Here is a 14,417-nt window from a genome sequence, read left to right on the forward strand (position 1 = left end):
CTTATTTCTTTTTACCTGGTAAACTCTTTATATTCTGCTTTTAGATCATCTCCTCTCTTCTGAAAGAAGAACCTAAAATTCAGGAAAGACAGAGAAGGAGAGAGAAATTAGAGGGAGAGACACTTATTTTCTTGTTCATTGATATATGCCAGACACTGTTCTAATTGCTCTATAACCATTTTATATTGTCCCTAGACATGGGCAAGAGAAGTCTGATAAATAAGATGTTTATTTAATAAAACACATTGATACTTCTGCCATTGATATTTGATTCTTAGGGTTGGCACAGTTCTCTAAACATCTGCTCACCCATCAACAGAATTCAAGCCCCAGGAAATGCTTCTTCACAATTTTGCTCTCTGTCCTCAAAACTGAAGATGACAATATCTTAATGCTTTTAATGTTAGTGGACTGTGCCTTTGCACAATCAGACTATTCAGGAAGAATCTGAGCAGATGAAGATATTTTAAAAGAAAAGTCAACTTAACTATCCAAATACTTTAACTCAAAAAGCACAAATGTAATAGATTCTTTTCTTTTTTATAAGTGTGTTAGTTGCTCAGTCGTGTCTGACTCTTTGCGACCCCATGGACTGTAGCCCATCAGGCTCCTGTGTTCACAGAATTCTCCAGGCAAGAATACTGGAGTGGGTAGCCATTCCTTTCTCCAGGGGATCTTCCCAACCCAGGGATCGAACTGAGATCTCCTGCATTGCAGGTGGATTCTTTATCGTCCAAGCTACCAAAGAATTCCAGATTCTGATGTAATGAAAAATCACTTGCCACTGCTGGCTGTCAATTTTTTAAAGTTTTGGCCGTGCCCCACAGCATGCAGGATCCTAGTTCCCCAGAGATTGAGCCCAAACTTTCTGCAGTACAGGGCAGAGTTTTAATCACTGGACTGCCAGGGAGGTTCTGATTGTCAATTTTATTTGCTTGTTTTCTTGTTCCACATATTAACCTGATATTGCCAACAGTTACACATGGCAGCTGAGGAACATTCTGTAATATTAAACAAGTCATATTACCCTTAAGTTTGTATATATGAAGGTCTAGATGTAAAATGCATGAAACATGATTCACATTTTATAGAGAAGTCTTAGATCAAAATGTTCAATATTTTGTTGACTCTCATAAAGCACATCAACGGTAGAACTGCAGTGCAAAACCATTTTCTTCAAGAACTCTGTCCTTCCCACCCACAACTTAAGGATCTACAGGGTCTCTAAGACAATAAAAGTAAACATCTCTGTGACAATAATTTTCCCTCTCTGAAATATGATCCCCACTTATTTTCCCTTGAGGCTCAAACAGTAAAGAATAATCCTCTCGCGATGCAGGAGACCTGGGTTTGATTCCTGGGTCATGAGGATCCCCTGGGAAGGGAATGGCAAACCACTTCAGTATTCTTGCCTGGAGAATTCCATAGACAGAGGATCCTGGCGGGCTATAGTCCATGGGGTTGCAAAGAGTGGGACATGACTCATCAACTAACACTTTCACTTTTATTTTCCCATACCCCAAATTCCAAGAACAATAGGTTTTAAATAAATATCACAGAAATATCTACTCTTGAATCATTTTTTTTCATTCTTTAAACTCCCAAAGCATTCAATATTCAGATATTTTATAACTGAGAGAACATTTTCATCTCAATCCAGTGTAATTTGATTAGGACACAGTGCCAGGCCTTTTGAAGATTCAGTTTAGTTCAGTTTAGTCGCTCAGTCGTGTCCGACTCTCTGCGACCCCATGAATCACAGCACACCAGGCCTCCCTGTCCATCACCAACTACTGGAGTTTAACAACCTTCAAAAAAAAATGTCTACCCAGAAACAGATGAAGTTTTTCAGCTCCACTGCTGATTGGTCCCTTTCCTAGGGACTCTCCAATCCTGCCATACATGGAAGCTCTCATAGGCTTTTATTCTGTGAAGTGGGTTCCCCGGATCCACTGGTTTAAGCTGTGTTGACTACCATTACTTCTTCCTTTGTTCTCAATTATGTCTGGGATGGTGACTTTGGAGATTCCCAGAGGCCTTTGGACAGTAGCTGTGATGGTGACACTGGCGGTGCTGAGCACCCCAGGGGCTGAGGGCAGAGACTCTCCACGTAAGTGCAGGGCAGCTGCTCCCTGGAGCCACCACTCTGGGGAGCAGGCTCTGAGGGACCCTTGGGGTGGGGTTTGATCTCAGGATACTGTCTTTCATCACACATTTCCTCCCTTTGGGAATGAGGGCTATGTTATGTTCTCATTTCCACCCTCTAAGGACAAGGTAAGGACAATTCCCCTCCCACAGGTTTAACCCTGGGAATGTTGTAACGGGGAGGAGGCGTAGCGAGTATCTACTACAAGTGCCAGGACACTTTTATGTCCTGTGAGCATGGGTATTTTGTCTATGGAATCTATATGGGAAATATATGTCCCAAGTGAGCATGGGTATTTTTTTGTAAAGATGTGACTTTCTCCAAAGAAGGCACTACAGAATCTGTCATTTCAGGGTCCTCTAAGACCTTGTCTGGACTTACTACTATGGGTTGGGGATGTGTAGGGCAGCCATGGTCTCTGCGGGCTCAGCATTTGAGGGAAAGGCTGTATATTCCTGACTCTCAGTGGAGGGTTTGTGGAGGCAAACTTTTTCTTGAGTGGAGCTGCCTGGGTGACCACAGACAGAATTTTAATCTCAAGTTTCACTGATTCGTAGTCAATTGGTGACATGAGTGATATTCAGAAACTTGAGGATGGACAGGATTTAGGACAAAGGAGAACATAAAAAGAGAAATATATATGCATATATATTTGATTATATATTAGCTCTAATCAGAGTCGGACACGACTGAGCGACTGAACTAAACTGAATCTAATTTGAAAGTCCATACTCTTTCTGTGAATAAACTGTCCTTTTTAGGACTGGGGGTTTGCTGGTCCCTTCAAACCACACAGGAGTCGGGCGTGGGTGGCAGAAACTCAAGAGTAAGCAAAGGCGTTGTAAGGACACTTTACTGGGGACCAAGAGAATACACCTGTCTGGAAGAGGACAAGCTTAATTCTACGTCTTTTGTCATCCCTTGAACTCTCGTGCTCTCGTTTGTCTCTGAGGTTCCCAGGAGTTCAGGGTAAGATGGGACTTCATGCGAAAATCTAAGTACAGAGATGGATGCAAAATCAACCTGCCGCCCCATTTACTTGGTTCTGAGCTTCTAGGGATCACAGGTCCTAGGGTTCCCTCAGCGACAGGCATCCTCACATCCTGGGAGCCCTCAGAGAGGGCGGGAGGCCGGGGAAGAGCCGCCGGAGGCCGCGGGTTCGCAGCGGAGGCGCAGGGCCGGGCTGGGCCCGAACAGGGCGGGCGGTGGCGGCTTCAGGTTTCGGGACCCAGCGGCTGGGTCTGGCCGAGCGGCCGCCGTGCGGGGCTGTGGGGCTGAGCCTGACCGAGCGGCTTCTCCCGCAGAGGACTTCGTGTACCAGTTTAAGGGCCTGTGTTACTTCACCAACGGGACGGAGCGGGTGCGGCTCGTGACCAGATACATCTACAACCAGGAAGAGTCCTTGCGTTTCGACAGCGACTGGGGCGAGTACCGGGCGGTGACCCCGCTGGGGCGGCGGCAAGCCGAGTACTTCAACAGCCAGAAGGACATCCTGGAGCGGACGCGGGCCGAGGCGGACACGGTGTGCAGACACAACTTCCAGGCGGAGCTCCTCACATCCTTGCAGCGCCACGGTGAGCGCCGCTGCCCTCCGCGGGCCCCCTCCACCCTCCGGGACTCCCGCGGGGAGGGGGCCGGGGCCTCGGGGCGGGTCCCCAGGCCCGCGGAAGGGACAGCGAGGCGCTGAGGGACAGGGGACCGAGGGCACAGCGTGGGGGCGGGGCACGGAATTTGGCGGCCCTGGAGCCTTCCCTGCAGAGGCGGCCGGCCTGCCCGGTGTGGGTCACCTCTCGAAAGCCCCGTCCTGTGCTGTTTCCACTCATTCAGCACGTCCCCGCCTGGTGTCTTGGGCGTATTTGCTTCCTGGAGGCCTGACAGCTCAGCCTGGTGGCCTTAGGGTTACTTCGGGTACTCTCGGGGCACCTTGAACTCGTGGTGATGTATTACAGTCATGAAATAATACATTTTCACTTTTTGGTTTCATATTATTATTCACCGTAAGCCTGGTTTCTTAAGTGGATATAACTATTTCACTGGCCCTGGACCTATTTCAGCCAAGGGGCTGTCTTAATTATCCCTGTGTTCCTAGTCTGACACACTGGCGGGTAGTATGAACTCCATAAAACTTTGTTAAATTAATGATTAAATGTACTTGGTTGCCCATCCACTTAGGCTCAAGAGAAACAGAAAGGTAAATAGGGCCTTAAAACTGACTTTATAAATTATTCTTTACTATTTTGCTTAATGCTTTAAAGTAAATTCTTATTGACTTGAATGGCTTTAGAATTTGTGAATGCAAAGTCTGAGGGAAAAAAGTGTTTGCTAAAAAAAGCCCCAGCACTTGAATGGTATTGTAAGAAAGAGTTTTAATCTCTTAGAAAAGATCAACAAATGGCATAGTAGAAAGACTGAAGTTTTGGGATAAATAAAGTAATGCCATTAAGTTACTGAAAAAAAATTTCTAGTTTCTTTCAGTCTAAACCCTGCCTTTGCTCTCTTCCCTCCCCCCCTCCCATAATATTTCCATCCACTTCAGGAATTATACCCATTTAATAAGCAGCGAGTTCTAGACAATTATCTTACCAAACACCATCTATATTATGCTGCTTCATTTCACAACTACCTTAGCAATTAGCATCACCACTTTATATACACTAATAGTTGTTGTTCAGTCACTCAGTCGTGTCTGACTCTTTGAGACCTCATGGACTAATATTCAGTTCAGTTCAGTTGCTCAGTCATGTCCGACTCTTTCCAACCCTATGAATCACAGCACGCCCGGCCTCCCTGTCCATTGCCAACTCCTGGAGTTCACTCAAACTCATGTCCATCGAGTCGGTGGTGCCATCCAGCCATCTCATTCTCTGTTGTCCCTTTCTCCTCCTGCCCCCAATCCCTCCCAGCATCAGAGTCTTTTCCAGTGAGTCAACTCTTCACATGAGGTGGCCAAAGTATTGGAGTTTCAGCTTCAGCATCAGTCCTTCCAATGAACACCCAGGACTGATCTCCTTTAGAATGGACTGGTTGGATCTCCTTGCAGTCCAAGGGACTCTCAAGAGTCTTATCCAACACCACAGTTCAAAAGCATAAATTCTTCGGCAGTCAGCTTTCTTCACAGTCCAACTCTCACATCCATACATGACCATTGGAAAAACCATAGCCTTGACTAGACGGACATTTGTTGGCAAAGTAATGTCTCTGCTTTTTAATATGCTATCTAGGTTGGTCATAACTTTCCTTCCAAGGAATAAGCGTCTTTTAATTTCATGGCTGCAATCACCATCCGCAGTGATTTTGGAGCCCAAAAAAATAAAGTCTGACACTGTTTCCACTGTTTCCCCATCTATTTCCTGTGAAGTGATGGGACCAATATTGGGACATAATAAACAGCTTACGTAATTGCATCATAGTTATTTGCTAAGTTGTGGAGTGTCCCCCAAATGCAGAACAGTCATCATGTTCTTTACCATGTGTATAGCATCTAACAGAAGCAAAGCCTCCAAAAAACCAGTTATGACCAGAAGCAGCAGTATGAGTCTGTTTCTGCCTAGTTTCACTGCTCGTGGGATGAAATGATATATTCAAGGGGCTGAAAACTCACTGATTAATCCCTAGTTTGACCCCAGTGTTGTCTATACAAGTTCATATAACTTTTAGCTTACTTTACAGTCTTGCCTTCTTCTTTATCCTAATGTCACTGAGTATTTACATTGAGGGCAGAGAGTGAAATGGTTGGATGGCATCACTGACTCAATGGACATGAGTTTGAGTAAATTCTGGGAGATAGTGAAGGATTAACGGAAGCCTGGCATGCTGCAGTCTATGGGGTTGCAGAGTTGGACATGACTTAACAACTGAACAGCAACTTGCTGCTGCTGCTGCTAAGTCACTTTAGTCGTGTCCGACTCTGTGTGACCCCATAGACGGAAGCCCAACAGGCTCCCCCTTCCCTGGGATTCTCCAGGCAAGAACATTGGAGTGAAAAGTGAAAGTGAAGTTGCTCAGTCGTGTCCGACCCTTAGCGACCCACCCCACGGACTGCAGCCTACCAGGCTCCTCCATCTATGGGATTTTCTAGGCAAGAGTACTGGAGTGACTTGCCATTGCCTTCTCCGAACAGCAACTTATATTTTTGTTATTTCAGTTCTTTTTCATAAAAAAATTATTCTTTTTCTCTTGAACTTGTGCCCTCTACTTTTACTCCCAATCTGTTTAAGGTGAACAGATTTTATAAGTCCACATAGTTGACTATGACTTCAGTCAGAGCCCAGGAAGAAGAGCCTGATCAAGAGTTAAAGTCCAAACTAAAGCGTGCTTCCTTACAGATAATGGCTCATGAGTGATATGTAATTGGGGTGATAAGACTGCCTGCTGACCTCAGCAAGTCAGTTACATGTTTACATAACATTCTCATTAACTCAGGCCGACTGCTGCAAGAATCTCAGAATATTTTCTATTGAGAATATATGAGATAATGTCTGATTTCAGAACAAGACAGTTATTCTTAATAGCAGGGGAATGGAGTAGGATAGGGAGCCAGGAGTTAAACTCACTTGAATATGAAAAGAAAAATAGGGAAAAAAGGGGAAATGAGAGAACATATTATCAAGTAACTAAACCAGACATGAAATATTTACTATGGTTTCAGACTAAGGGAATGAGGGAGATTCAGTACAATGCCTAAAGATATAAAGGATAAGATATATTAAGATGGGAGGTATGTTGCATTTGATGATGAGTAGGAAATGGCAACCCACTCCAGTGTTCTTGCCTGGAGAATCCCAGGGATGGGGGAGCCTGGTGGGCTTCCATCTATGGGGTCACACAGAGTCAGACACAACTGAAGTGACTTAGCAGCAGCAGCAGCAGCAATCTGAGAGTAGCAATCTGAGAGGAGAAGGAAATGGCAACCCACTCCAGTGTTCTTGCCTGGAGAATCCCAGGGACGGGGGAGCCTGGGGCTGCCATCTATGGGGTCGCACAGAGTCGGACACGACTGAAGCGACTTAGCAGCAGCAGCAATCTGAGAAGATAAAGGAATTGAGTCATAGTCAAACATAGTGTTTTATCATTGTTACTTGTTTTTAAAGTCCTCTTTCCTTTACTTCACATATTACAAGCTTTTTAAAAACACATGTTTTGTTTGTTTCTATTACTAGATTGCAAGTTCTGTGAAGTTAGGGGCCATGTTCTTGTATATCTTTGGATTCCTTGTGCCTTTGTTGATTCGATTAATAAGTGAATCAAGGAATGAATGAAATATAGGTGGCATATATGATGTGGAGATGGAAGTTTATATATCTTTTAAAATTATATATGTAGCTCATTTTATTTATTTATCATTATTATTTTTGGCTACCCTGGGTCTTCATTGCAGTGCTTGGGTTCAGTAGTTGCAGAAAGTGAGATCTTAGTTGCCCCACCACAGATGGAACCTGTGGCCCTTGCACTGAGACTGCTGAGTCTTATCCACTGGACCACCAGCAAAGTCCGTGAAAGTTTATGTATCTTGATGTAAATTTTGTGTGTGTGTGGATGGCATCTGAGCTAAGGTTAGGCTAAAAGAGAGAGATGCTTTGTTGACTGGCAACATGTAAGAAGTGCTTTTGCTTTCAAGTTTTGTTAGTATTGCAGGCCAAGAATTATAGAATATAGCTTGTTTGAGAAGCGTTACTTGTAGGAAGGATAGAATAGTCATTGTTGTCCTACTTTGCTGGACATAGGAATGTCTATACTTTCGTAATTCTCAGTCCATGTTGCCGTTCCTGAGGCCATGACTAATGTTGATCATCTCAGCCAGCAGGTGAGAGTCAAAGCTGCTGGATTCTCTCTACTGTGGGGAGCACAGGGACCAGCAGAAAACGGTATCACTGTCCCAGCACAAGTCACCAGTGCTGATCCTGATGGTCGCCTTTAATATGTGGGGGAGAAAACAAGTCCAGGTGTTTTTTTTTTTTTTATTTAAAAAAATTTCACAAATAGTGGTATAATATAGCAATTTGTAATTTTAAAATGCTCCATCATCAGTATTGACAGAATAACTCCCATAGAGTGATTACAATGATCTATAGAGACTGAAAAGGAAACTGACCAATGTGTTTATTCAAGCTAATGAAGTGGCCCAGCATGGGTCTAAATCCAAGGCTTGGAATCCAAGGATCTTTCCACTCTGGTACCAAGGAATGACTCCTGCCCTTGGGAGACGTGCTGTGTGGTCTCATGTCTCACTGTGTCTTTTCCTGTCTGTTCCTCCCTCAGTGGAACCTACAGTGACCATCTCCCCATCCAGGACTGAGGCTCTAAACCACCACAACCTGCTGGTCTGCTCGGTGACAGATTTCTATCCAGGCCAGATCAAGGTTCGGTGGTTCCGGAATGACCGGGAGGAGACAGTCGGAGTTGTGTCCACACCTCTTATTAGGAACGGAGACTGGACCTTCCAGATACTCGTGATGCTGGAAATGACCCCCCAGCGAGGAGATGTCTACACCTGCCGCGTGGAGCACCCCAGCCTCCAGAGTCCCATCTCAGTGGAGTGGCGTAAGGGCACTTGGTTTCCTTTCACTGTGGGCCCTATAGGACAGGACAAACAGAGCTTCCCCAGTCCATGCCCTCTCATCCCTTGTCCCCAGCATCACTACTGAACTGGAAATCATAGGACACAAGAGTGCTCATGCCTCCTAGCACAGGCATCAGAAGAGCCAAGTCACATTGTCTTTTCTCATACAGGGAGAGAAACACTGTACACTGTACACATCATGGCCCCAGAGCCCAGCCTGGTAGCTCTGTAGAACTGACTGGTGGCCACAGTCTTAAGGTCTAAAGTTATAGAAGTGTCCTGAGAGCAGGGATCCACTTTCACCTTCTCTCACCTGCCCACTGTGTCCAAAGATCTCTTGGCAGATCCCTTCTGTGGGGGTGGTCAGAATGGAGAGCCAGGTTACCCTGACATCTTCACCTCCTATACCTCAGACTAGACCTCAAGCTTCCTAAAGGGACACCATGAGATGTGGGGACAAATGCTGACTCAGGCTCTGCTCCCCAGGGGCACAGTCTGAATCTGCCCAGAGCAAGATGCTGAGTGGTGTTGGGGGCTTCGTGCTGGGGCTGATCTTCCTCGGGCTGGGCCTCATCATCCATCACAGGAGCCAGAAGGGTAAGGACCTCTGGGGAGATGGGACGATGGGCTGTGACTGAGACCCTCTGTTCAGGGCAGCCTCTGACTCTGGATGTAGCTCTTTCCTCCTGACCCTGAAAGGAGGAGGTGAGGCTGGGGGTGGGAGGAAATGAGCAACCTAGGGAGACGTTAGAGTCTGACTTTATTGGTTGAAAGGGTAGCCCTGCCATGGAGATGACAGGTGGGATTTATTCTAAGGCTTCCTTCAAGTTTATCATTGTCTTATGGGCTCCTTTCTGAAAACTTCCTCCATTAAGAGGGTCAGAGCACTGACCCTCTAGTGACAATTTCCTTTCCTTCTAGTGACAGTTTCATTCATTTGGGGGAATTTTAGCTTAGGGCAGTTAAGGCCTGTGGTCAATGGATAAGAAAGAAATATATTTCCCCTTGAGTCGCTTATCTCATTTCCCTTTGGGGTGAGTAAGTCAGTGGCTGTTTGTGTCATGAGATCGTTTGCAGGATACTGTGGGCCCTTACCAGCAGGTGCTCTGTTTCTGTTCTGTGTCAGTGGGGATTGTGGAGACAGGTAAAGGAGGAAAGGGTGTAAGGTGAGTGTACCTGGGTGCAGTGTCTCATTCATGACCTGTTCCTGCTATGGAATCAAGAGTTAGGGAAGAAATTTCTGTAGAAAGCTCCTGAAGTTGTTCCCCAGAACCAGGCCATAACTTTGGTGGCATCTTTCTGTGACACTTGGAGCCAGAGCTCTGGTTTGAAAGATAGACACCAGGATGTTGCCCACTTTGTGCCGCATGTTGGTGGCTACTGCCTGTGGACATTTATAAGCAATTGAATGTAGTGGAAAGAAGGTGAGCTATCATTAAATTTACTAAAAAATTGAAATCTTCATATTCCCCAGAAGGACAACAGGTGCTCCCCTGCTTCCCATACCTCCTTGTCAGGTTGAAGTATGGGTCCTATGTGCTGATCACTCTCTCTCTTCTACAGGGCTCATGCGCTGACTCCTGAGGATATTTTTGGATTGGTGTTTGCTCTTCTATAATGCATGTCTGTCCTTGCCTGGAATTCCCAGATGCCTGTCAGCCTGTCCCACTCTGAGAACAGAGTCAGTCACCAGGTCATTTCCCGTGGCCATCCCCCAACCAAGGATCTGGCTGTGATGCTGCTTCCCCCACTGACCCTGGAGCCTCTGCCTGTGCATTGTCAGCTGCATCTACTCAGATCCCAAGAGCTTCCTCTGCTCCCACTTTTACCCAACAGAGTGTGCAAAAGAAGCACACTGAAATCATTTACTGGGCTGCAGAGTGTTTTTTTCTTTAATCATAATTAAACATGATTATGAATTGTCTGTACTCTGAACCTCTTTAAATGAGTAGGGGCAGGAACCACTGCAGAATGAAGGAAACTATTTTGGGGTGAACCAGCCAACTGAGGACCAGAAGGAGACTACAAGCACCATTGTGTGCCATGTAGGGGTGGGTGGACAGAAGAGAAAGAGAATCAACTTTTCTCTGTCTACACCTTTGTCATTCTGTATCTGCATCTCTCTATTTTCTGCATCTTTCTTTCTGACCACCTCACATCATATTGCTGTTTCTGTGTTTGTGTGTATGACCCTACCTCTGTTGTATGTTTCTGGATTGTCTTCCAGAGTTTTAATTATTCTAGGAAAGATTCTGTCTAACCCAGCCTCGGTTAGCATGCACACCTTTCAGAAACATCATCCTGTACATGGCATGCAGATTCCTGGCATTGTTCCCATCCCCCTGATTAAGAAATGACTTCCGAACATGGAGATGTCTGCATCAGTCAAATGGAGTATTCCAGTCTACAGAGCCTCCTTAGTGTGGAGTGGCTTAAGGGGGAGTTTGTTTCTTGTGGGCCCCAAAAGACAAACGTCAGAGTTCCCTCCGGCTCTAGGGTCTCTCTTTGGAAGTACTGACTCACATTCATCCCAACCTGCATGTCCTGCACAGTCATCTGATGGCAGTGCTGAGGTGAAATTCTCAGAAGATAGAGCTTCCCTGTCAATTCGTGATGATACTTTCTTCTCAGGTGACTGAACCTGGTGGCTCTGAAGATGTTGATCCAGCCCTAAAAGCTAGTCTTCATTTTAGTCCCTGGGATGAACATCACTAAGATGGGTGGCTGAGTGCTTATCTTTGAGGTTATGGACAGCTGTGCCTCTGAGGACCAGACATCCCCTTTTCCCTTTTCACTCATCTACTCACTGTACCTGAGGAGGCAATGGCAGGTCATTCCCTCTCCTGGGAAGTCCAGGCCTTCTTGAGATCTTTATCTGTTGTACCCCCAGGATGCACTCCAGGTCATCAGCCAGGGACACAGTGGAGTGTGGAGACTCCAGATTCTGCTTCTCAAAGAGGTCATATTCTGAATCTCTCCAGAGCAAGATGCTGAGTAGAGCTAGAGGTTTTGTGCTGACTTTGCATCTTCCTTAGGGTGGACGTTGCCATTCACAATAGGAGTAAAGAGAGAGTGATATCATGGGGAAATTGGGAGGGCTTGTGTGGGGTGTCTAGGGAAACTTGGGCTCAGTATGTAGCTCTTAGATTTTTGATCCTGCAAAGGCAAGAGGCAGGACTGGAGATTGAACCAGATTCACAGTTTAGGGAGACATTGAGATCTGACTTTTCTAGTTGAAACATAAGACTTAGTACAGGAGTGAAAAGATGAGTGTATTCTGTGACATTCTTACAGTTCAACTTTGTCAGACAGGCCCCATGCAGGAAGATTCCTTCTTAATGAGAGGTCAATATCTTCTTTAGTTCCTGCCTGTGACAGTTTCATAGAAATAATTTTTTTTTTTTGCGTCCAGATTTCATTAGGAAATGTAATCCTTTATTGATCATTTAATTTAAAATAACAAGTACATTTTTGGGGAGGTGAAGTAGAAAAGAATAGTTTTACTGCTTTGCCAGGTAAGGGAGCCACAGCAGGGTTCTGCCTTTGAAACAAGTACATCTCTTATAAACAAGTTTGCTGGCCAAAAAAACTCAAGTCTTAGTAAACATGTAGATTGGAGAAAAGTACATGCATGTACTAGAGAACAACCTGTTTGTCGTGAGCCTTTGGCTTTATCATCAATTACATCAGTCAGTATGTCTTTTAGGGACAGTGAGCTTCTGTACATTTCCCAGCCTCCTCTGCAGTTAGGTTGGAGTCATGTGACTGGCACCAGCCAATGAAACTTAAAAGTGGGTGTCAGTTCTGTCTGCTTTCCTTGTTATTGCAAGCCTGGAAGCCATTGTGGAGGTGATGATGTACAAGATGTTGGAAACTCTATAACCCGAATCCCTTGAATGACTGCAGAATGGAGTCCCTTTTAGTGAGCTAAGCCATCGAGATTAAATTTTTACTGCAGTTTAAGATCTTACTGTAACATAACTTTGCTTTTCTATAATGGAATGCTTAACTGAAGAATGAAGTTCATAAGTTAGAAGATGAGCCAGTGAAGTTAATGGAAATTAAGAGATGATGAATTTTTAAAAACGTTATTTGTTTGTTTTCTTCTACCTGACAGTATAAGTATTCCAAGTGATTAGAACAGTGCTTCTACAGGGCATGCTGTTGAGAGGGTAACAGGCAGGAAAGCCAGAGGTCTCCAAATGGAAGAAACAGGCTGCAAGTGTCTCTTGAAATTCTGTGTTGCCATGACGACACCTGGTTCCACCAGAACTTAGCTTTTTCTCAAACATTGGGCTGATAATAGCTCAACAAGCCAGTATTCATATCAATTGTTTTATGGCTGGGGGATTACACACCAGGATGATAGCCTGGGTGAGAGAATCGAAGTCAGTTATAGGAGTAGCAAGCCAGAGGTCTAGAAGGAGGTCAGACAGAAAGTTTTCAAGACTGGCTAAGGTGAGAGACATGTAGAGAGGTAAGTCACTACAAAAAATAGTAGCACCCCAGAAGTATAGCGCAACCTACGATGTAGGTGAGGGCCAGAAAGAGACGGAGAGCAAAGGACCACTCTGGTGGCGCTATTGAAGCGAGGCCTATGGCAAAAAATATGGCCAGGAGGATGACTAGAAGCAAGTTTTACCAGTTGAGCTCGATAGTCATTATTTGCCTATGGGCGGAAGGGGTATTTTGGTTATAGTGAGTCTGGCAGGCCCGGAAACTTTGGAAATGTAGGTATGGGTATTTGTGGACTGAGGAGGGAGAAGGTCATGTGAGGGGGCCCGTTTGAGTCTAGTAATGTGGTACCAGGGTTTGTGTCCCAAGAGTTTGGCTGCCATGGGAGTGGTGAGAAACACCGTGAAAGGGCCAGTCCATCGTGGTTGGAGCGGGTTAGGTGTCAGCGTCTTTAAGAGAACCTGGTCTCGGAGCCAAGGTAGTTAATGGAGGCTCCCGATCTGCGTTGCCAGCGGGCTGGGGCAGGGTGTGGTCTGCGTGTTCCCGTAGAAGGGATCGGAGGAGTGTGAAATAGGGCAGATAGGCTCCGAGAGGTGGTAGTGGGGGGTCTGGGAAATTGGCAAACAGATATGGCCTACTATATAGCAGCTCGAATGGTGTGAGGCCTGTCTTGGAGTGGGGAGTCGTTTGGATGTGTGTGAGTGTTGCCGGCAGAAGGTGACTTGTTTCAGCATTGTCTAGGGGTTGGTCAGGGAATATTCTTGTCATACTATCATTTGGAGATTTGTTGCATCCTGGAAGAAACAAATTTAACAAGAAAGTTAAAGGTACATGGCCCAAAGATTAATAGAAGTAGAAAAGCTGTTCAGCGGCTACCAGGAGAACCAGGACCAGACATTAGTTTATGACGTTAATGTTTCTCTAGGTACGAGAAGATGCAAGAATTTGGGCTCATAAAATCTTTACCTGAAAACATCTGACTATCTGAAGGCTGGTTCTTCTGGGTTTTTCCCAGAGCACAGAGTGCCTTATTTCTGATTTTCACCCTGAACTCCTTTCGGGGGGGGGGGGGAGGGGGTTGAAGATCAGCAGCTTGCAGTGGTCGTGATGTAATCTTTGTAGAGGCAGCTGGCAAGTACCAATTTCCAGTCAGCAGGGTCTCTTCATAGCCACATATTTGGGGGCCATCTCATGGTCATTGTGTCCTGCGGTGCTGGGAAGGCTCATTCCCAGGTCCAGGGAAGATTCCACGGATGG

General features: G+C 45.5%; 1 protein-coding gene across 1 annotated transcript; it reads left to right on the forward strand.

The window, feature by feature from the left end:
• The first annotated feature begins 1,918 nt into the window (after window positions 1-1,918).
• Window positions 1,919-10,633, forward strand: LOC129543605 (boLa class II histocompatibility antigen, DQB*0101 beta chain-like). Its single transcript, XM_055406821.2, has 5 exons — window positions 1,919-2,110; window positions 3,451-3,720; window positions 8,405-8,686; window positions 9,192-9,302; window positions 10,269-10,633. Exons 1-5 carry the CDS (start codon window positions 2,002-2,004, stop codon window positions 10,280-10,282), a joined length of 786 nt encoding a protein of 261 aa, XP_055262796.2. The 5' UTR covers window positions 1,919-2,001; the 3' UTR covers window positions 10,283-10,633.
• The last annotated feature ends 3,784 nt before the right edge of the window (window positions 10,634-14,417 follow it).

The sequence above is a fragment of the Moschus berezovskii genome, chromosome 23, assembly GCF_049115385.1.
Source record: "Moschus berezovskii isolate FMDL1 chromosome 23, NW_MosBer_1.0, whole genome shotgun sequence".
NCBI lineage: Eukaryota > Metazoa > Chordata > Mammalia > Artiodactyla > Moschidae > Moschus > Moschus berezovskii.

Coding starts and splice junctions, on each gene's coding strand:
- LOC129543605 (XM_055406821.2), top strand. CDS start 2,002: ATGTCTGGGATGGTGACTTTGGAGATTCCCAGAGGCCTTTGGACAGTA. Junction 2,111..3,450: donor TGAGGGCAGAGACTCTCCAC/GTAAGTGCAGGG, acceptor CTTCTCCCGCAG/AGGACTTCGTGTACCAGTTT. Junction 3,721..8,404: donor CACATCCTTGCAGCGCCACG/GTGAGCGCCGCT, acceptor TTCCTCCCTCAG/TGGAACCTACAGTGACCATC.